At 40.7% G+C, this 22,048-nt stretch overlaps 2 protein-coding genes and 1 pseudogene across 10 annotated transcripts in view; 2 read left to right on the top strand and 1 right to left on the bottom strand.

Moving 5' to 3' along the window:
- The window catches only part of AP4S1 (adaptor related protein complex 4 subunit sigma 1), a 63,478-nt gene extending 60,863 nt beyond the window's left edge, over nucleotides 1-2,615 (bottom strand). For 3 of the 6 annotated variants that reach the window (XM_067028613.1, XM_067028615.1, XM_067028616.1), the window contains exon 1: nucleotides 2,524-2,605. The gene's annotated coding sequence lies outside the window, so the exon portion shown is untranslated. Of the gene's footprint in view, nucleotides 1-2,133; nucleotides 2,429-2,523 lie in introns of those variants that run through there. The other 3 variants (XM_067028614.1, XM_059057237.2, XM_059057239.2) reach the window with 3 other exon arrangements.
- Nucleotides 1,441-22,048, top strand: part of STRN3 (striatin 3) — a 114,431-nt gene continuing 93,823 nt past the window's right edge. For 2 of the 4 annotated variants that reach the window (XM_059057212.2, XM_059057213.2), the window contains exon 1: nucleotides 1,904-2,401. In XM_059057212.2, the coding sequence (XP_058913195.1) occupies nucleotides 2,120-2,401 (282 nt within the window). In that variant the 5' untranslated portion in view covers nucleotides 1,904-2,119. Of the gene's footprint in view, nucleotides 2,402-22,048 lie in introns of all 4 variants that reach the window. The other 2 variants (XM_059057214.2, XM_059057210.2) reach the window with 2 other exon arrangements.
- LOC131752672 (heparan sulfate 2-O-sulfotransferase 1 pseudogene) lies at nucleotides 19,661-20,722 on the top strand (annotated as a pseudogene).

Below are 22,048 nucleotides of genomic sequence, written 5' to 3' on the forward strand. Positions count from 1 at the left end.
GAGGTGGGAAGGTTTAAATTAAGACATGTATGAAGATATGGAATAGATATAAAAGATATTACTGAGAAAGGGATTGGATGAGGGGGCCAAGTGAAGGAAAGGTACTAGAATGACTGCCAGGCCTCAGGTTTGAATGTGGTACCACTTAATATGATAGGTAGTAGAAGAGCAGAGTTCGTTTTTTTTGAAGGTGAGTGGGGAGGAGAAAGGATTATGAATCCAGTCTTTACTTGAACTTGACATACCAGCAGGAAATAGTAGTGGGTATACTCCTCTTCTTTTGATGCCAGTGTAAGGGAGATCAGTCACACCCTCTCACAAATTTTTCTTGATGTATATGGGTCTTGAGGTAGTACTGTATTTCTGAACTTTTTATGTGCTCTGAGCCCCCTCGCAAATGAACAAGATTGAAAGAGCAGGTTGTATGTTGGTTGCTATGAAATGGAGAAATAGTTCTTAATAATTCTGTGACCTCAGACCTCATTTCATATGTAAATAAAACATGGCAGCATGGGTAACAAGTCCAATCTGCTCTCCATTAAACTATAATAACAGTAAAGCAGACATGATAAAATAAGATGTACTACTTTATCTCTTGGAAGTTACACCGAGTGGTCGTGTATATTCCATAGTGAAAATTTTATTGGTAGTAGAGAAGCGAAAAATTTGAATGCAATAAATGTTTTATGCGATTTTCCTGCATAGATGAATTAATCTTTTTTCCTTATTATGTTGTTAAATATCATTTTTGTCCTATTTTTTAACCAAATGGTTATTAGCTACATTAACTTTTAGAAACTTACTAGTTCATTAAGGATGTTTCCGGGCAACCTAAGCACATAAACACACACACTATGGTACTTAAAAGATTAACCTTGTCTTTTATGTGTATATTACATTCACTAAAACAACCCAGGAAAACATTTTTAGCCGTTCATCTAGGGTTTTAAATTGTCTTCACAATGCTCTTATTTTCTATTTCCATCAAAAGATTGTTATGAATGACAATATTTGTGAGCTCATTCACTTCTAAAATATCAAGTTGTTATTAGTTTAACCAGTCTCCTCCAGTGTTCTTTCTCCCCCGCTCACTGTCAAGATCTAAAGATTTTCACCTTCCCTTCTCCCAAAAGAAAAATGAAAACAATCGCTACTGCTCCCCTGTCAAATTCCCCAAACACAACCCACCCCAGATTAGGAAAGAAGGGAGGCAAAGTGGTACAAGTTGCGACGCGCGACAGGGAGCACAGAATTGGGACCAAAGCCCAGAGACAGAGAATCAGTCTTCACGTCCGGGAAGAGCTGGGCTCTTTGCCAAAAGAGAACGTCCCCAAAGCCCTGGGAACTGACTGGTGCTAGGAAAGCAGAGAAAGAGACAGTGACAGACAGAGAAAGAGGCCCGACCCTCTGGGACTGCCTGAAAACACGCAAGGAATGCAGAAGAAACGTCAGGAATCCGGGACCGGCTACGGCCGGCCAGAGCGACCAACCAGGTTAAAACCCAGCTCCAAAGGCGGGCGCGCCGCTGAGACCTTTGGGTGGGGAATCGGCGCTGGGGACTGACTGAGACAGGGATATGGATTCCTGGGAAGGCAGAAACCGACTCTCTTCCAAAGACTGGATTCAGTTGCCCACCGTCCGGACTCTGCCGCCAGATTCCCGCAGCGAGCCTGCGGGGCGGGCCTAGGGGCGGGGCCGAGTCTCCTTCCCCGCCTCTAACGGCAAGCCGACTGCGTCCTCAGTACGCCTGCGTAGGGTGAGGCCGGACTCTATTTGGCTAGTAGGCGAGCGGCGGCAGCGGCGTTCCCTACCCGGCATGCTGCGCGGGAGCGGCGGCCCTACGTCTCTCCCCTCCCCAACCCTGCCCCCCCTTCCCCCTCCCGCCGCGGCCCCCCCTTCCCCTAAAGTGAGTGAGTGAAACTGGCAGATGGAGGAGGGACTGTAATGGCGGCGGCCGGCAGCTCCCTGCTCTGACCTACGGCAGGCATCCAGCAACAACCCCCTCCCCGCCCCTCTCCCAGCCGGCCTCCGCCCCGCCGCCAGCGCGGGGCCACCCTCTCCGGCCCTTCCCCCAGCGGTCGGCGTCTCGCCCCGCGCCCCGGCCGGGGCCCCACACACAATGGACGAGCTCACCGGAGGCGGTGGTGGCGGCCCCGGGATGGCGGCCCCTCCACGGCAGCAGCAGGGACCTGGGGGGAACATGAGCCTTTCGCCCGGGGGGAATGGAGCGGCGGGCGGCGGGGGTCCTCCGACCGCCGAGGGAGCGGGTCCCGCGGCAGGCCCAGAGCTGTCCCGGCCGCAGCAGTACACTATCCCAGGGATCCTGCACTACATCCAGCACGAGTGGGCTCGGTTCGAGATGGAGCGGGCGCACTGGGAGGTGGAGCGGGCCGAACTGCAGGTACCTCGCTGGGGTCGGTGTGCGGGACGGCTGCGGCGGCGGGGTTCCCGGCCCGGGGGTTGCGGGGGGCGGGACTCCCCTCAGTCGGAGCTCGAGGCCTTGGGAGGCCGAGAGAAACCTACCTGTGCGGCTCGGGGAGCGATGGTCCTGGCGACGGCTCTTTCTCTAGCCCCCCTCCCCCCTTCCCGCAGAAGCTTGTTACCCAGCCCTCACTAGCTGCGCGGTGCGGGCTTCCTTGGGGCAGCCATTTTGGCTTTTAGTATGGCGTCTGCGGGGGCTTCTCCGGAGGCGGCCTGCGCGGGTCTCCGGGGCTTGGGGCCGAGTTCCTCTCTGTGGGAGAGAGTCCGGCGAGGGGCTGTTGGGCATTGAGCTTACTCTTGTTTGTGCCTCTTGAGATGGAGAACCGGAGGAGAGGGATTGGGACGGGCATTTTACCACCTTTACCCGGATCACCCCCCTTTACCGATTTGGCATGTCTGCCCCCCTCCCCCGGAGTTGATAACCCTTACTCCTTGACAGCCAAGCTTCTTTCCAGGGCTGCTACCGAGCACAATGGCTTGCGGCTGACCTGTGAAGTTTTCATTTCCTACCGCCAACTTTTAAGTACCTTCTTACCTGGGATGCTGCCTTATTCACTTAGATTCACTTTGAGTTCTTAGTGACTGACTCATCAACGCTTTTCTGTGCTGAATTTTTCTTTTTAGAATACCTTTCACCGTCCTCCATCCCCTTCCTTACACATAAAAAGCCAAACCAGAATATCTGTGCCGTCTTTATGAAGATTTAATATTAACTTGGAGTAAAGCGTACTTGTCTCACGTTACCAACTCACGCAGGGGAAGCAAAGTTAAATATCCTCAGGATCCTTCATAATTGAGCCGGACTCAGTCTTAAGGTGAAACTGATAGGTTGGTTTACCTAACTTTTGGAAGATTGTTGGTGTTTTAAGGACTTATGTCTTGTATTTCAGAAGGACTACATCTTTTTAAAAGGATTGTTGAACTCTTTTGGGTGTTTGTGTTTATTTTAAAATCACTTTCCAAGGCAAATTTAGGCTTAGAAGAAAAAAGACATGCATCTAAATAGTGTTGCACCTGTTCTTCAGACCGGTATATATTTAGAATGTAAGTAGTATTGTTCGCTGACATACATGTCATATATGCCTGGGGTGAATGGTTAGGGAAATGCAGTGTTGAAAGAAGGAAGATTGGATTAGCTTAAAAAGGGTGTCCTCAAACAAATATGTATATCTTCAGTTTGATTTTGAACCAGTCGACTTTTATTTGTCTCTACAAAGTTGGGAAAGTTAAACTTTTGAAAAGTAAGAAACATATTTTGACACTTTACCAAGTCTTGAGAAAGTTAATTATAAATTAACACCTGTTAGTTGATTCAGTGTTTTAGTGCTTTGATATTCTATTGGGCTCTTAAAAATATAACATTTAAAAAGCTAAAGTCAAAATTGGTTTTTTTGCGTCTGCTTTAAAATATCTGGGATGTTTAGCGTTCTATTGATGTATAACTTTTACTACACCATGTGCAAACTTAATATTCGGTGTGAGGCATTTATTTTTAAAAATTGCATTTACAAATGCATTGAGGCTTGGGCTCACTAAATAATACTTCACCAGTTCCTGATACAGTGTTTATAACCTTTGTACTGTTATAGAAAAGCTTGAATTTAAACACTTTTCAAGTTAGCAATTGCATTAATCATTCATAAGTTTCACTGGTGTTAAGTAGCTGAAAAATGTCGTGTCTAAATTAGTAAGAAAAATCTGTACAACAGTGAGACCTGTCTGTATTGTCTACCCTAGCCCTTGCTTTCCCTTCTAATTCTCTTCTCCTTGACCGAAGTCTTTTAAGGAAGATTAATTTTGCTTGCTTGCTTTCAGTTTATCTACTGTTGGCATGTTAGTTCTGATATAGCCATTCTAAACTTTTTTTGTTTGCTTTTTTTTTTGAAGTTCTGCAGTGTCTCTAGACTCTTAATTTTTTTTCCAGGAGTTTTTATTATTTCACACTGATTCTTTTGGAATAAAACGTTCATGATTGTGTGTTTTTGTTCTGTATATTTCTCTAAAATGTTTTATTGGGCAGCTTAGTTAATAGGATTTTAGGTTTGCTTCTGGAATGCTGAATTTGCTTTACACATCTTCAGTCTTTAGTAAGAATGCTTGTGAGGTGCACATTTTAAAATGTATGTGTTGAATACAAAATTTATTGGGAAAATTTAAGTGAAGCGTGAATGGGTTTAAATTGTAAACTTAAACTTAATTTTAAGAAAGATAACAAATAAGAGAAGTTGCATATCGTTATTGTATACATCCTTGGGTACACTGTTCTAGCTATACATTATTTAAAGTATTCAGTATTAAAACTATTCAATAATGAATACAACGAGGCTAAGGTATACCTCATTTTGATATAAAATTTCAGTGTGGAATTATATTTCCTGGCTTTGGAAAGGATTTTTTTTTTTTTTTTTTTTTTTTTTGTGGCACGCAGGCCTCTCACTGTTGTGGCCTCTCCCGTTGCGGAGCACAGGCTCCGGACGCTCAGGCTCAGCGGCCATGGCTCACGGGCCCAGCCGCTCCGCGGCACGTGGGATCTTCCCGGACCGGGGCACGAACTCGTGTCCTCCGCATCTGCAGGCGGACTCTCAACCACTGCGCCACCAGGGAAGCCCTGGAAGGGATTTTAAACTGGAAGTTTGAATTATGTTTCTCTTCCCTGTAAAAGGAATTTTGGGTAAAGGTCTTCCTTAGAAGATTGGAACTAAACCAAAGGATGTCTTAACGCTCTTGCGTCTTTGTGATGGTTCGTTACCTGGGACTAAGGTAAAGCTTTGTTAATAAGGCTCTAGGACAGTGATTTCTAAAAGAGAGTGCTAGTGGTAATCACTTGTAAAACTATAAAAAGTATGCAGGTCTTTGTCTCATCCTCCAGAGATGTGGATTGATTTGGTCTAGGACTTTGCAAAAAATGGACTGGACTGCTTGTGGGATTTTGGCAGTCACATTAAATAGAAATTATAACTGCCATTTCATCAGCACTACAACCTTATGAGATAGGTATCATTTCTATTTTACAGATGAGGAAACACAAACAGTTTAAATAACTTTGCCAGCTGTAAATTATTGCAGCTGAGATTTGAACCCAGGTTTATCTGAATCCAAAGGCTTTGTTTGGTCTTATTACCACTCTTGAAACCATTGTGTCGTATTGTTGTTTTGGTATTTTTTGTAGAAATGGAATCTGATTTGTAATTCATTATGTGGCATACACCACTTCAGTACATTTCAAAAAAGTTTTATTGAGCCCCCATGGCATGCCAGGCCTAGTTTATATATATTGCAAATATGTCCTTTTATTTTTTTCTGTAGTTAGTGTGTAATAAATGCACTTATGGTATATACAAAATGCTGTGTGCCAACTATAAAAATATGACATAGGTAATACATAGAAAATGTAATCCTGGAGTTTGTATTCTAAAACTACTAATTCTCCAGCAAATGTAAACTTTTAATTAGTGTTTGTGTTTGCATACTCTGGCATACAGATTTCTCATAACATGACATATTGCCAGCTACAGATCTTAAGTTAATAGGAGATGTTTCTCTCAGACATAACTTGATTTCTTCACTTTTAATGGGGGTAATTGTTTCCCTTTTAATCTGTTATTGCCAGGGTTTTCTTAGGGTAGTCTAGAATAATGATTTGTAAATCCTTGTTCCTTTTCTATTACAAGATTTTTATAAATCTACTATGAAATTATAAAAAGTAAGAACAGTATAGAAATTTTTCATAAAGGTGTTCCTTTTATTCCGAGAGTTTTAGCCTTCATAAAGACTTGGTGTTATGCAGTTTTCCTTTTTCAAATGGTGGTGGCAGTAGAGTAAAAAAATTTTTATTTGATAGAATTAAGAGTCCACAATCTTATGTCATATTCTCCCTGTTTCTTTTTTGAAGTCTTTGGAAACAGAAAGTCTAGGGACCCCTAATCTAGATTTCTTTTCTCCATTTACCCCTTAATCCTGCTGTATAGTCTTTTTTTGCTATCTCTCCTTGTACCTATCTAAACACTCTGTAGAACACTGCTTTCTGTTGGTGGTTGACCTTCAAATTGCCAAATCTTGAGGCCTTCTTACAGATTATATGCACTTAACCAACACTTTCTGCTTTTGACAGTTTCTTCCTCAAAATCCTTTTCTTTGGCCTATATTCTGTAATTTCTTATTTTCCCTTTGGTCCACTTATCACTTTTCTTCATATGTTTCCTCTCCTTTGGTCTCAATTATCACTACTTGGGGTTCTGGTTCTTTTTGTTTTCATTGTAAATTTCAAAATATACCGTGTTTTTTGTTTTTTGCTGTTATTCCCATGCTTCAGTATTTAGTCCTTTAATCCTAAAAAAAAACCAGTGAGGTGAGCACAATTGGTTTCTTTTGTTGGTGGTGGGGTTTGTTTGTTTTTTTTTTTTTTTTTTTTTTTTTTTTGACACTAGACTATTGGGGCCCGAGGTTAAGTAATGTGCCTAAGATCTAAGATCGTATAACTAGGAGTAGCAGAGCTGGGATTTAAACCTAGGCAGGCTTACTTTAGAGGCCATGTTCTTAGTCACTACTGTATTTTTTACTTTTTGACTTTTTTTTTTGACTTTTTGTCTCAGATGTATTTCTAACTTCCTGTTTAAATTTTCTACTTCAAATTCAGTGCATCCATTATTCAGTTCATCTCAAATGCCTGCCTCTTTCCCCATAAAAGGCACTTAACTTGTTCTCCTTTATTCCCTGTTACTGTTTTTTTTTTTTAAAATAAATTTATTTTACTTATTTTTGGCTGCATTGGGTCTTCGTTGCTGCGTGCAGACTTTCTCTAGTTGAGGCGAGCAGGGGCGACTCTTCGATGTGGTGTGCAGGCTTCTCACTGTGGTGGCTTCTCTTGTGGTGGAGCACGGCCTCGAGGCATGCAGGCTTCAGTAGTTGTGGCACGCGGGCTCAGCAGTTGTGGTTTGTGAGCTCTAGAGCACAGGCTCAGTAGTTGTGGCGCACGGGCTTAGCTGCTCCACGACACGTGGGATCTTCCCAGACCAGGGGCTTTAACCCGTGTCCCCTGCGTTGGCGGCGGAATCTTAACCACTGTGCTACCAGGGAAGCCACCCTGTTATTGCTGATGTTTATTATCCTTCCCATTGGCAATTGCTAAAGAGATCAGTGGATCCTTCTAAAAATGTTGAGTCTTTGGGTCTTATTGATTCTAGTATGATTATTCAGTGAATATATTTGAGTGTTATTTTGTGCTACATACTGGGTATATAATGATATATGAAGCAAGGACCTTGCTGCTGGTGGAGTACTTGAGAAATAATAAAATGTGATAAATCAGAAATTAACAGGATGCTGAGAAAATAAATGGTGATGGGAAACCTGTGTAGATTAGTGAGCTTTCAGGAAAATAGCTAAGCAATTATTGAGCATTTCCTATATGCCAAGAATTATTTTAAGTTTTTTTTTTTTTTTTTTTTTTTTTGCGGTACGCAGGCCTCTCACTGTTGTGGCCTCTCCCGTTGCGGAGCACAGGCTCCGCACGCGCAGGCTCAGCGGCCATGGCTCACGGGCCCAGCCGCTCCGCGGCATGTGGGATCTTCCCGGATCGGGGCACGAACCCGTGTCCCCTGCATCGGCAGGCGGACTCTCAACCACTACGCCACCAGGAAGCCCTATTTTAAGTTTTTAATACATATCTTAACACATTTAATTTTTGTTAAGCCCCTAGGAGGATAAGTATAGAAGTGTGACTACCTAACCATAGGTTTTTCAGTGGAAAGGAATAGCATTAAAATAAGTTCTAGGGGCTTCCCTGGTGGCGCAGTGGTTGAGAGTCTGCCTGCCGATGCAGGGGACACGTGTTCGTGCCCCGGTCCCGGAGGATCCCACATGCCGTGGAGCGGCTGGGCCCGTGGGCCGTCGTGTCATATTTTTATAGTTGGCACACAGCATTTTGTATATACCATAAGTGCATTTATTACACACTAACTACAGAAAAAATAAAAGGACATATTTGCAATATATATAAACTAGGCCTGGCATGCCATGGGGGCTCAATAAAACTTTTTTGAAATGTACTGAAGTGGTGTATGCCACATAATGAATTACAAATCAGATTCCATTTCTACAAAAAATACCAAAACAACAATACGACACAATGGTTTCAAGAGTGGTAATAAGACCAAACAAAGCCTTTGGATTCAGATAAACCTGGGTTCAAATCTCAGCTGCAATAATTTACAGCTGGCAAAGTTATTTAAACTGTTTGTGTTTCCTCATATACATATATGAACATATGCATATGTATAACTGATTCACTTTGTTGTAAAGGAGAAACTAACACACTATTGTAAAACAGTTATACTCAAATAAAGATGTTAAAAAAAAAAAAAAGTCACCCTGTAAAGTGTACAGTCATCCCTCAGTATTGTGGAGTGATTGGTTCCAGGACTCCCCCACCCCCCTCCCCTCTATCCCTGGATGCTGAAGTCCCTAATATAAAATGGTTTAGTATTTGCGTATAAACCATGCACATTATTCCGTATACTTTAAATCTTCTCTAGATTACTTATAATACCTAATACAATGTAAATAGTTGTAAATACAATGTAAATAGTTGCCTGCAGTTGCAAATTTAAGTTTTGCTTTTTGGGGCTTTATGGAATTTTTTTTTCCTGACTGTATTTGATGCACAGTTGGTTAAATCTATGGATGCAGAACCTTGTGGATACAGAAAGTTGACTGTACATTTTTCTGGTTTTTAGCATATTACTGTGTTGTATTGTCATCATCGCTGTCTAATCTGGAAATATTTTCATCATCTACAAATGAACCCGGTTTAACCTTTTAGTAGTTAGTCCCAATTCCCCCTTTTCCTTAGCAATCACTAATTTCTGTCTCTATGATATAAAGAATAGTCTTTCTATCATATAATATCAAGAATATTCTGAACATTTCATATTAACAATCATACAATATGTGGCTTTTTGTGAATGGCTTCTTTCACTTAAGGTGATGTTTTCAAGGTCCATCCATGTGTAGCATGTAATGGTACTTTATTCCTTATTATGGCCGAATAATATTCTGTTGTATGGATTTACTACATTTTGTCCATCAGTTGGTGGATATTTGGGTGTTTCTACTTTTTAGCTATTATGAAAAATACTCTTATTAACATTTCTGCACAAGTTTTTGTGTGAACATATGTTTTCAATTCTCCTAGGTATATACATAGGAATGGAATTGCCAGGTCATGTTCAACTTTTTGAGGAACCTGCTGAAGTGTTTTCCAAAGTGACTACACCATTTTACTTTCCCACCAGCAATGCAGGAGGGTTCCAGGGCCACCGTTAATTTTTTGTCAACTTTGAAATATATTTTTATTACTAAAAAATTTTTTTTACAAAATACCTTTCCTTTGATTTTTTTTTTTTTCCAAGTTGTGTTTTCTCTCTCATAGACTTTATTTTTTAGAGCCGGTTTAGGTTTATAGCAAAATTTAGCTGAAAGTACAGACAGTTCCCACATAACTCCTCCCCCATCAAAACCTCCCCCAACATCAATAGCTCCACTACTGTGGTACATGTGTTACAATTGATGAACCAGCACTGACCCATTATTATCAACCAAAGTCCGTGGTTTACATTAAGGTTCACTCTCTGTGTTGTATATTCTGTGGGATTTGACAAATATATAATGACATGCATCCACCTTTATAGTAAATAATGCTTTCACGGCCCTAAAAATCCCGTATGCTCCACCTATTCCTTCCTCTCTCACCCAAACCCATGGCAGCTACTGCTGTTTTTTTTCTGTTGTTGTTTTGTTTTTGCTTTTTTGTTTGTTTTTGGCTGCGCTGCATGGCATGTGGGATCCCAGTTCCCCGACCAGGGATTGAAGCCGTGCTCCCTGCAGTGGAAGCATGGAACCTCAGCCACTGGACCACCAGGGAAGTCCCAACTAGTGCTCTTTTTACTGTCTTCTATAGTTTTGCTTTTTCCAAAACATCATGTAATTGGAATCATACCGTGCATAGCTTTTTCAGACAGCTTCTTTGACTTGGTACTGTTCATTTAAGGTTCCTCCTTAAATGTCTTTTTGTGGCTTGATTGATCTTTTTTAATGCTGAATAATATTCCATGTACATATGTACCACAGTTTATTTGTCCACTCACCTGTTGAAGGACATCTTCAGTGCTTCCAAGTTTTGGCAATTATGAGTAAATGTCGATATGCAGGTTTTTGTGTGGATGTATTTTTTCAAGTGATTTAGGTATATACCAAGGAGCTTGAATGCTGGATTGTATGATGAGAGTATGTTTAGTTTTTTAAGAAACTGCCAAACAGTTTTCCAGAGTGGCTGTGTACCTTTTTTTGCATCCCCACCAGCAGTTATTGACAGTTCTTGTTGCTCTACATTTTGTCAGCATTTGATGTCAGTGTTTTGGATTTTAGCCATTCTAATAGGTGTGTAGTGATATATCGTTTTAATTTGCTATTCCCTAGTGACGTAACAGTGTTGAACACCTTATTTGCCATCTGCATGTCTTCTTTGGTGAGATTCTGTTCAGAGCTTTTGCCCTTTTTAAAATTAAATTCTCGGGCTTCCCTGGTGGCACAGTGGTTGAGAGTCCGCCTGCCAATGCAAGGGACACGGGTTCGTGCCCTGGTCTGGGAAGATCCCACATGCCGCGGAGCGGCTAGGCTGGTGAGCCATGGCCACGGAGCCTGTGCTCCTTAACGTGAGAGTCCTGCTACTGCAAAAAAATAAATAAATAAAATAAATTAATGAATAAATAAATTAAATTAAATTAAATTCTCTGTATGTCCTCCCTCTTGACATTTACTTTGTTTTGGGATGGGATGGTGTTGGGCCTTGTTTCCAGTCATTTATGAGTAATTGTTCGGTAAATGGCAGTCATTATTACTTAAAACACATATATTAACCTTAAAAAGTACTTTAATGACTTAAAGGAATGAGTAATTATAGTATCAACTTGCCTTTAGCTGTCCTTCCAGTGAAGCTACCAAAGGCAATGATTAAATTTATTTTATCTGGAGATACTTGTAAAGTCTCTAACTGTAAGAGAGTGAGATCTGTGGTGGTTCCAAAACCTAGTAAATAATCATAATCACCTGAGATCTTTAATAATATAGATTCCCACATTCTATCCCTGGTCATTGTGATTCAGTAGTTTTGAGGTAGGATCTGTGTTTTAAAAATGTATAGCTGGTAATTATGATAATCAGCCAGGTTTGGGAACCTGCATGATCAAAGTCTCTTAATGATTTGGTGCAATCCAGCTCTCCATCCCCTTTCGCTTTAACATTGTCATTCCTCCTATTGATACGTTAAGCTTGAGCAATATATCACCACTTCTCTGCATTCACAGTGGCTTGCACTGTGTATGATTACATCCTTGCACTTTTCTTTTTTATTTTCACTTTCTGCTTTCCAGTAAATTGAAGCTACTTGTTAACGGGAACTTGCTGGTTTTGAATATGCTTCGAATTTTTGTTGGATTCAGTTGAAACACCCTGTGGTGTTTGATTACATAGATGAAAGCATTACATGTCCATAGAAAGAACTATTAATAATAGTACCTGTTAACATTTAATGAGTGCTTTCTGTATGTTTGGAATCATTCTAATTTGTATACCATCCCTAAATCATAGATAACAAGTATTTCCATTTTAGAGAGAAGGAAACATGGGCAAGAGTTTAAATAACTTGTCCAACATAAAACAGTAAATAGGTAATGAAGCTGGGTGCTGCTGAGTTGCTTTTGACATACGTTACACCATCTTAAGGTAATACTGGTACCTGGTGTTCATTGGGACCACCTCGGTGGTAAAGAGTTGTAAACAAATGACTAATGAATAGGGTCAGTGTCACAAGATTTAAAAGGCTATATATAAGTGAAGTAATTATAAATATGTGTGAAATTTTGGATCATGTTTAGATAGATTTTGTAAAAAAATTTTAAAAATTCTAATTAAAACATTTTCAGACTCTTAATTTTATTTTTTGAATAGTTAATGCATGGTTCAAAATTAAATCTTGTACTTACCACGAGCCTGTCCACCCTTAGTGTCCTACATTAGTAACCACTTTTATTAGTAGTACTATATGTATTCCTCCAGTGTTTCTTTATGCAAACAGATGTAAGTAAATATGTATGTTGATTTTATTTCCTTTCTGATACAACAGTTTGTAAACTATATACCTGTTTTTCACTTTGCTTTTTCATTTAACATTTTTTGGAGATTATTCTGAGTCTGTTAGTAGAGAACATTCTCACTTTTTTTTTTTTTTTTGCGGTACGTGGGCCTCTCTCTGTTGTGGCCTCTCCCATTGCAGAGCACAGGCTCAGCGGCCATGGCTCATGAGCCCAGCCGCTCCGTGGCATGTGGGATCTTCCCAGTCCGGGGCACAAACCCGTGTCCCCTGCACCAGCAGGCGGACTCCTAACCACTGTGCCACCAGGGAAGCCCCATTCTCACTTTTTATAACAGCTGCATAGTAGTAGTATTCTACTTTGTGTACACACCATAGTTGATTTAATTACTCCACTATTGCTGAATGGTGGTGTTAAAGTTTCAGAATACATTTGTAACTGTGTTCTTAAATGTGTGAGCAACCCACCAGCCTTCTGCCAAAAATAAACTCTATTATATTGCTTTCTTGTTTTGTAGGATTATAATATTAACAGTTAACAGCATTATACAAGTTTGTAATATTTTTAATTTCATGGCTTGCATTCAAATCTGAATTAGGGGTCACAAATGTTTTAGCTCTGAAAGCCACTAGTTAACCAGTTTCATTAAAGCTGGAAGTCTGTTACTGAAATCCTGAGGAACAAAGGAGTGAGAAAGACAAAACAAAAAGATGAAATAGAAAAAAAGGGGGGTGTGGTGGATGGGAAGAGGAATAAAGGCAGTGATAGAGAAACAGTGGATGGGTGTGAAAATATGCCAGCAACAGTTGTCTTAGATAATAAAACTATTTCAGAGTGGCCTAAACTGACATTTGTGTTTTTGCTTTTTCCCAGAGCTTTAAAAACTGGACCAGGGACTTCCCCGGCAGTCCAGTGGTTAAGACTCCGTGCTTCTAATGCAGGGGACACGGGTTCGATCCCTGGTTGGGGAGCTAAGATCCCACATGCTGCCCGGAGTGGCAAAAAAAAAAAAAAGTGGACCAGACTTCCATAAGCTTATATTTCATAAAAGAGGGTGGGGGTGGGGTCGAGACTCTGGAAAGTATATAACTATGAATCTTTATACTTCACGTATATCACTGCACCTTGGTCATTTTCTTCTTAATATTTAATGTAACTTGTAATTTTTAAAATTGTCTCTCCCCCCACACACACACTTTTAAGATTGATTGTAAGCTCTTTGAGAGGAGGGACCTGTCTTTTTTAAAAAATTAATGTATACCCAGTGTGAAAGTAAAGGGTCTGGCACATAATAGGTGTTTGCTAGATATTTATTAAATGAGTGAAGTTGCTGAGAATGTTCGATTAAGCTGTTAGATATAAGAAACTGAATTGTAATTTTTGTAGTACCATATGGAAAAAAGCCCACACGTTAGAGATAATACCAGTAGTAAATGACTACTCTTCCCTCATCCCCTCATTTGATATTGGAATGAAACCAAGCTTTCTGTTTTTTATTATAAGGTATTCAAAATACCCTAGTCCTGTCTCCACCTTGTGGGAAATAGAGTATAAGAGTGATCACAACTGCAGTTAAAATGAATCTGTGCTTGGGATTAATGCATGGGGGTGGAGGTTACTTTTTCCCCTCAAATAGTAATAAATGATTTTTATGAAGAATATTTGATGACTAGGCAATGCTTATGATTAACTGAAAAGCATAGTTCCATATTATGTGCTAAATCAGCTATGTTAAAAATTATATTGAACAACCCAGTACAAATGTTTTTAAATACCTTTGTGATTTTTGGATGATGGGATTATTGGCAACCTTTCTATTTTCCCTATTAAAAAAATAAATAAAAGGCCCAGCAAACATAAAGTAGGTATTTTCTTTTATTGAAATGGATATTTCAGAAATGGAGTGTTTTTTTTGTTTTATTTTATTTATGGCTGCATTGGGTCTTTGTTGCTGTGTGCAGGCTTTCTCTAGTTGCGGCGAGTGGGGGCTACTCTTCGTTGTGGTGCACGGGCTTCTCATTGCGGTGGCTTTTCTTGTTGCAAGCACGGGCTCTAGGCCTGCGGGCTTCAGTACTTGTGGCTTGCGGGCTCTAGAGCGCAAGCTCAGTAGTTGTGGCACACGGGCTTAGTTGCTCCACGCCATGTGGGATCTTCCTGGACCAGGGCTAGAATCCGTGTCCCCTGCATTGGCAGGCGGGTTCTTAACCACTGCGCCACCAGGGAAGACCCCTGGAGTGTTTCTTTATGCACATATATATAAAGAGAGAGAGAGGGAGACACAGATGAACAGACACTATTGAAAAATACTTTATCATAAAACAGCAAGTTGAACTTAGTATTTTTAATGAGTTTATATACTAGTTTATCTTTTCCCCATTTTCTTTTTTAACTGATTTCTTTAAAAACTTACAAATACCGTGTTTTACTCATGAAAAATTTTTGATGTTTTAAATTTTTTGTGGTTGGATTTAGTTGCTTTTATTTATTTTGTAAATTTTTACGTTAGTTTTTTTTTTTTTTTTAATTTATTGCAGTGTTGGGTCTTCATTGCTGGGAGCAGGCTTCTCCGGAGCACGGGCTCTAGGCGCACAGGCTTCAGTAGTTGTGGCACATGGGCTCAGTAGTTGTGGCTCACGGGCTCTAGAGTACAGGCTCAGTAGTTGTGGCACACCAGCTTAGTTCTGCGGCATGTGGGATTTTCCCAGACCAGGGCTCGAACCCATGTCCCCTGCATTGGCAGGCAGATTCTTAACCACTATGCCACCAGCGAAGCCCTTTACATTACTTTTAAATTCTTAGTTATTGTTAAAGTAATATATGAAAATTAAGCTACAGAAATGTCAAAGTAGTGCCTTTTTGGTAATCTTAATCTTCTAGGAACAGCATTGCATTTTGGGTATATATCTTTTCAGAACTTTTCTGTACAGTAGTCTCCCTTTATCTGCAGGGGATACATTCTAGACCCCCCAGTGGATGCCTGAAACCATGGATATAGTACCTTACCCTATATATGCTGTGACAGTTTATTACATGTCTTACATCTCCATACCATATTTCAGTATAGGTAATAAAGTTAGTTAAATCATTAGCTTTTACGTTATTGTGACCATGTAAATAATATTTTTCTGAGTCAAGTATAATAATTTATGGGGCTTCCCTGGTGGCGCAGTGGTTGAGAGTCCACCTGCCGATGCAGGGGATACGGGTTCATGCCCTGGTTCGGGAAGATCCCATATGCCGCGGAAAGGCTAGGCCCGTGAGCCATGGCCACTGAGCCTGCGCGTCCGGAGCCTGTGCTCCACAACGGGAGAGGCCACAACAGTGAGGGGCCCGCGTACCACACACACACACTCAAAAATTATGTATAGTATAATTTGTGAATCAAAAAGTATACTGTGAATACTGTTCCTTTTCTGCACAACTTTTTGTTTTTCTTGGAGTTACTTGCCTCCATTTTTAATTTGTTTAGTTTTCTATGTATCTATTGCTGTTTTTCCAAAAGGTGTTAAAAATCTGTCGGGGTTTTCAAACTCTCAAGCACATCACATTATCTGTTGTTAGTTCTGCCTCTTGTATGGAGGGATTGGAGTGGGGAGAACTTGACTGCAGAACTGTCATTCTCCTTGTTCTGATCTAGACTTGTTCTTAAGACTTGTAGAATTATTCTGTAACTTCTGTACTCTTTTCAAAAAGTGAATCCCCTGCACCCCAACCCCACCCCCTTTCTTTTCCCACTGGCTCCCTTTCTGCCTCCTGTCTTGGCTTATTTAGTCCTTCATTTGGCTGAAATACGTTATCTGGTTGTTTCTTGAGAAAAGTTTCATAGGAGGTAAATTTTAGGGACTTGTATCTTTTTAAAAAAATCTGTATTTTATTTTCACACTTGATTGGTAGTTTGGCTGGAAATAAGTTTCCATCAGCATTTCAAAGACATTTCTCCTGTCTTTGAACTTTCAATGTTGCTTTTGAAGAGTTTGATTATATAAATTTATTTATTTATTTTTGGCTGCATTGGGTCTTTGTTGCTGTGCATGGGCTTTCTCTAGTTGTGGCAAGCAGGAGCTACTCTTCGTTGTGGTGCACAGGCTTCTCATTGCAGTGGTTTCTCTTGTTGTGCAGCACGGGCTCTAGGCACCCAGGCCTCAGTAGTTGTGGCACGTGGGCTCTAGAGCACAGGCTCAGTAGTTGTGGGCTGTGGGCTCTAGAGCGCAGGCTCAGTAGCTGTGGCACACGGGCTTAGTTGCTCCGCAGCATGTGGGATCTTCCTGGACCAGGGCTCTAACCCGTGTCCCCTGCATTGGCAGGCGGATTCTTAACCACTTCGCCACCAGGGAAGCCCTCTGTTCAGTTTCTTGATCCTTTTTTTTTTTGTATGTGATTTGAATTTTTTTCTAGGTTTCTTTTGTTTATACTGGTGTTGTTAAATTTTGTGAAAATGCATATCGTATCAGGCATTGAGAGAATTTCTCCATAATCCAGTATTTCTCAGTAGAGGGCACTGTGGGCATTTAGGTAGTCCCATTTTTGTGTTTGACTGTATTGTGCTTATGGGGCTTTGAGCACCCTGGCTCCCAGCACTAAATGCCAGAATAACCCATTAGTTTTGGGGACAACTAAAAATGTCCCCAGACATTTCCAAACATCCCCTTGGGAGAGGCAGTACTAATCTTTTTTGAGTTATTGTAGTCTCGAGTCCTTAGGGCACTTTTTTGTTCAGTTGATGATGGACCTACTGATTTAAAATTTTTCTTCTGTTTCCTGATTTTCTCTTTTTGGTCTGTTTTCTGAGATACTTTCTTCAACTATATTTTTCAATTCTGTTATCTTGAATTTGTAAAGGTATTTTATTATTTGAATTTTTAAAAAGAATGGTATTCTGTTTTTATTTAATATATATATTTGTTGTTGAAGTTTTCTTTCCCTTAATTGTCAGTCTTCTCTGAATTTCTTGTTTTTCTTTTGCTTCCCTTCTTTCTTACCTCATGCTGTCCTCATGTATTAGTGACCATTGACTGTTTGTATTTAAAAGTAAAGTACTTTAAGGCTGGATGGTAGCTGTGACCCTTTTTGCCTCTTTTCTTAAAACTCATTTCCATTTCCATTTTTTCCATAATGGCCTTCTTCCTAATATTAGTTTTTAAAAGTCATTGACTGGAATTTTAATCTTTACCCTTTCCACAGGCTTGTTTTCTTAAATCTTTAACTGTTTGTAGTTGGTTCTTTCAGTTATTATTCTCTGAGTTCTTGTATATACTTCTTTCAGTCTCAAATGTCCATCATTGTCATTTTTTCAAATTATCTATATAGAAATAATTTACTGTTCTTGTGTTGCATTTTGTTTAGAGCCTACCTGCAGGATAATATTCTGTCTCTACTGAACTTTTTGGACTCTAGTTTTCTTCAAGTCTTGTTAGTTCTTTCCAGGATTTCTTATGTCTTCCATTGTGGTCACTTTCTCCCTATATTCTTATTCCCAGTTTACCAGCCTTACATAACTTTTAGCTCCTTGACTTTTCTTTAGTTATTCCTTTAGCCATACTGTATCTTTCTGGTTTGTAGTGTCCTTTAGTTCTGTACTGTTTCTGGTGTCCTTAAATACTAGTTTTTGTAAACCAGGTTCAGTTTTTTTTTTTAAGTCCCCTTCTCTAAGCCAGTGGTATGTCACACCTTTAGCTTCTGTTGTGCTGTCTCGTATAAACAAATATATGGCATCTGGTATAAATTTCTTTTTATTTAAATTCAATCGCTAAAGAAAAAAGTGGTTTTTTTTCTTCTAAAGTAACAGTATGTCATTTATGCTGTCCTTTAATGCATATTAAAATAACTGACTTTTCCCCCCAGTTTTTTTTTTTTTAATTTTTATTTATTTGGTTGTGCCAGGTCTTAGATGTAGCTCACAGGCTACTTAGTTGTGGCTTGCTGGCTCCTTGGTTGTGGCATGCGAACTCTTAGTTGTGGCATGCATGTGGGATCTAGTTCCCTGACCAGGGATTGAACCCAGGCCTCCTGCATTAGGAGCTCAGAGACTTAATTGCTGTGCCACCAGGGAAGTCCCTTACCCCCCACCCCCGCCCCAGTTTTTTATTGTGGTAAAATACACAACAAAATTTACCATCTTAGTTATTTTTAAGTATACACTTTAGTGGTATTAAGTACATTCATATTGTGCAAGCATCACCACAATCCATCTCCAAAACTTTTCATGCTATACAGTAACTATCCCCTGTCCCATTAGTCCCTGGTAAGCATCATTCTACTTTATGTCTATGTGAATTTGATTCCTCTGGGTACCTCATGTAAGTGAAATAATTCAGTATTTGTCTTTTTGCGACTGGTTTATTTTATTTACCATTATGTCCTCAAAGTTCATGTTGCAGCATGTGTCAAAATTTCCTCCCTTTTTAAGGGTGAATAATATTCCATTATATGCATTACCACAGTTTGCTTACCCGTTTGTCAGCTGATGGACACTTGGGTTGCTTCCACTTTTTAGATATTGCAAATAATATTGCTAAAACATGGGTGTACAGATATCTCTTCAAGACTCTGCTTTCACTTCTATTGATATAACTGATTTTTACTTGTTAATAAAATTGATATATTCAGGGGCTGAGGGCAGTGCAGCTGCAGCTGCAGCGCTGGTGGAGGAGAGGGCGGCAGCGAGCAAAGGAGGGAGGGAGGGAAGGAAGAGAGGGAGGCGGGCGGGCAGGCAGGCGGGTGTGGGGGTCGGGGACTGAGGCGGTAGAGGGAGACGAGAGCCGGGCAGCTGCTTCGCGCTGTGTTTGCTGTGCGGTCTTTTGTGGGGGCGGCCGTGGAGGCACCGAGGAGAAGTGGCACCGGCAGTGTAGGTGCTGGCGCCTAGGGGCAGGGGACTGGGGAGGCGAGAAGGGGGGTCGCTGCGGTGGTTCTTTTGCTCTCGCGCTCTCCTTGCCTTTCTCCTGGCTCGGTGGGCTCCTCCTGGCATCTCCCTTGCCTCCTGGGCCCCTATCCCCGCCCCCTGCAGTATGTCTTGATTGCGAGCAGCAGGTTTCATGGGGCTCCTCGGGATGATGATGCCGCCCAGGTTGTAGCTGCTGATGGTGGTGGCCTTCGCAGTGGAGATGCTGTTCTTGGAGAACCAGATCCAGAAACTGAGGAGTCCGAGTTGAAGCTAGAAAGGGCTATTGCAGGACATGAAGTTCGAGAGATTGAGCAGCAACATATGATGGATAGCCCTTGGCAAGATGCAGCTTTAGATGAGAAAGAGGACAATGGTGATCATTTATAACAGAGTCCCCCAAACGGCAAGCATCTCTTACCAATATTGCTTATGATCTATGTGCAAAGAATAAATACCATGTTCTTCACATCAACACTACCAAAAATAATCCAGTAATGTCACTGCAAGATCAGATGTGCTTTGTAAAGAATGTAACTTCCTGGAAAGAGATGAAACCAGGGTTTTATCATAGGCACATTTCTTACTTGGATTTTGCAAAATTTGGTGTGAAGAAGAAGCCAATTTACATTAATGTCATAAGCGATCCTGTTGAGAGGCTAGGATCTTACTCTTTCTGAGATTTGGAGATGATTATAGACCGGGGTTAAGAAGATGAAAACAAGGGGACAAAAAGACTTTTGATGAATGTGTAGCTGAGGGTGGCTCAGACTGTGCTCCAGAGAAGCTCTGGCTTCAAATCCTATTCTGTGGCCACAGCTCAGAATTTTGGAATGTAGGAAGCAGGTGGACTATGGATCCAGCCAAATATAACCTAGTTAATGAATAGTTTTTGGTGGGAGTTATTGAAGAGTTTGAAGATTTTATCATGTTATTGGAGGCAGCTTCGCCCTGGTTCTTCAGGGGTGCTACAGATCGCTATCGTACAGGAAAGAAATCTCACCTTAGCAAAACCACAGAGAAGAAACTCCCTACTAAACAAACCATTGCAAAACTACAGCAGTCTGACGTTTGGAAAATGGAGAATGAGTTCTATGAGTTGGCACTAGAGCAGTTCCAGTTAATCAGAGCCCACGCTGTACAAAAAAAAGATGGAGACCTCTACTTCCTTGCACAGAACTTTTTCTATGAAAAGATTTACCCTAAATCGAACTGAGTACAAGGTGTGGGTGTGGCAGTTAGGGGGTTTTTTTGTTTTTTGTTTTTTTTGCGGTACACGGGCTTCTCACTGTTGTGGCCTCTTCCGTTGCGGAGCATAGGCTCCGGACGCGCAGGTTCAGCGGCCATGGCTCACGGGCCTAGCCGCTCCGCGGCATGTGGGATCTTCCCGAACCGGGGCACGAACCCGTGTCCCCTGCATCGGCAGGCGGACTCTCAACCACTGCGCCACCAGGGAAGCCCCTGATACTGTTTTTGATAAAGCATTTTTTTCAACTAACCATGAATGAAGATGAATCCATTTGCTACTTCCACCTTCACCTGGAGGTTTGCATTATACACCACTACTGGATAGTGTTATTAACTGTTTGGCAGTGTGTACTTTGTTTTTGTGAATCACGTCCCATGAAATTTATTGAAATGTTTGATCACGTTTGCTAAGAATGTTTCTGCTGTAGTTGGAACTGCCCTTATTTATGTAGGTCATTTTAATTTTCTTTAAAAAATGATTATTAGTGTTAAAAATCAATTTAAACCATTATTAATATTGTAAAAAGAATCAAAGCAGTATTTCTCATTCCTGTCTCCCCAATATCTAAGATTGAGGAAACACTTCAAAGAATGTTGACATTGCCTGAAATTTTGGTTAAGGCTTCCACACATGAATATCAAAAATATAAGTTTAGTATTTGTTTCTCAGTTGGTTATTTGTAAAGGTATAAACTGAGGTATTGGTGAGTCCATATTATAAATCCGTTAGTGAGCTGTGGTATGGGTAGGATTTTCCTACTTCTGTACTTCTACTTGTAGACTGTTTTCACTAAGGTGCTTCATAATGTGTTTTAAAGCATTGCATTTACAAAAATAAAAAAGGAAAATGCTGTAAATATTGCATATTTTATGTATTTGGACCAAAAGATTATACATAATTAGACAAAAGTGGTTTTGCACCAGTTTTATTATGTCAAGTAAAACCATCAGACCTACTGTTCTCATATTTCTCATTTAACTTTACTGTTAAGATATCACTGAAATGAACTTCAATAACCTTTCAATTTTGATATGCAGTACATTATTCATAATTGGGGGCAGGTTGTAGTGGAAAGAGTACTGGTTGAGGAGTCAGAAAACTCGATTTCTTGTCCTGGCTCTGCCACTTATCAGCTGTGTGATCTTGGGCAAGTCACTTAACCTCTCTCTGCCTCAGTTTCCTCATCCTGATATGAGGATGATAATACCTGCTGTACCTACCTCACAGGGGTGTTGTGAGGATTAAATCAGATGGCATGTGAAAGCACTTTGAAAACGAATGCATATATAAATG

The sequence above is a fragment of the Kogia breviceps genome, chromosome 3 (assembly GCF_026419965.1).
Source record: "Kogia breviceps isolate mKogBre1 chromosome 3, mKogBre1 haplotype 1, whole genome shotgun sequence".
Lineage (NCBI taxonomy): Eukaryota > Metazoa > Chordata > Mammalia > Artiodactyla > Physeteridae > Kogia > Kogia breviceps.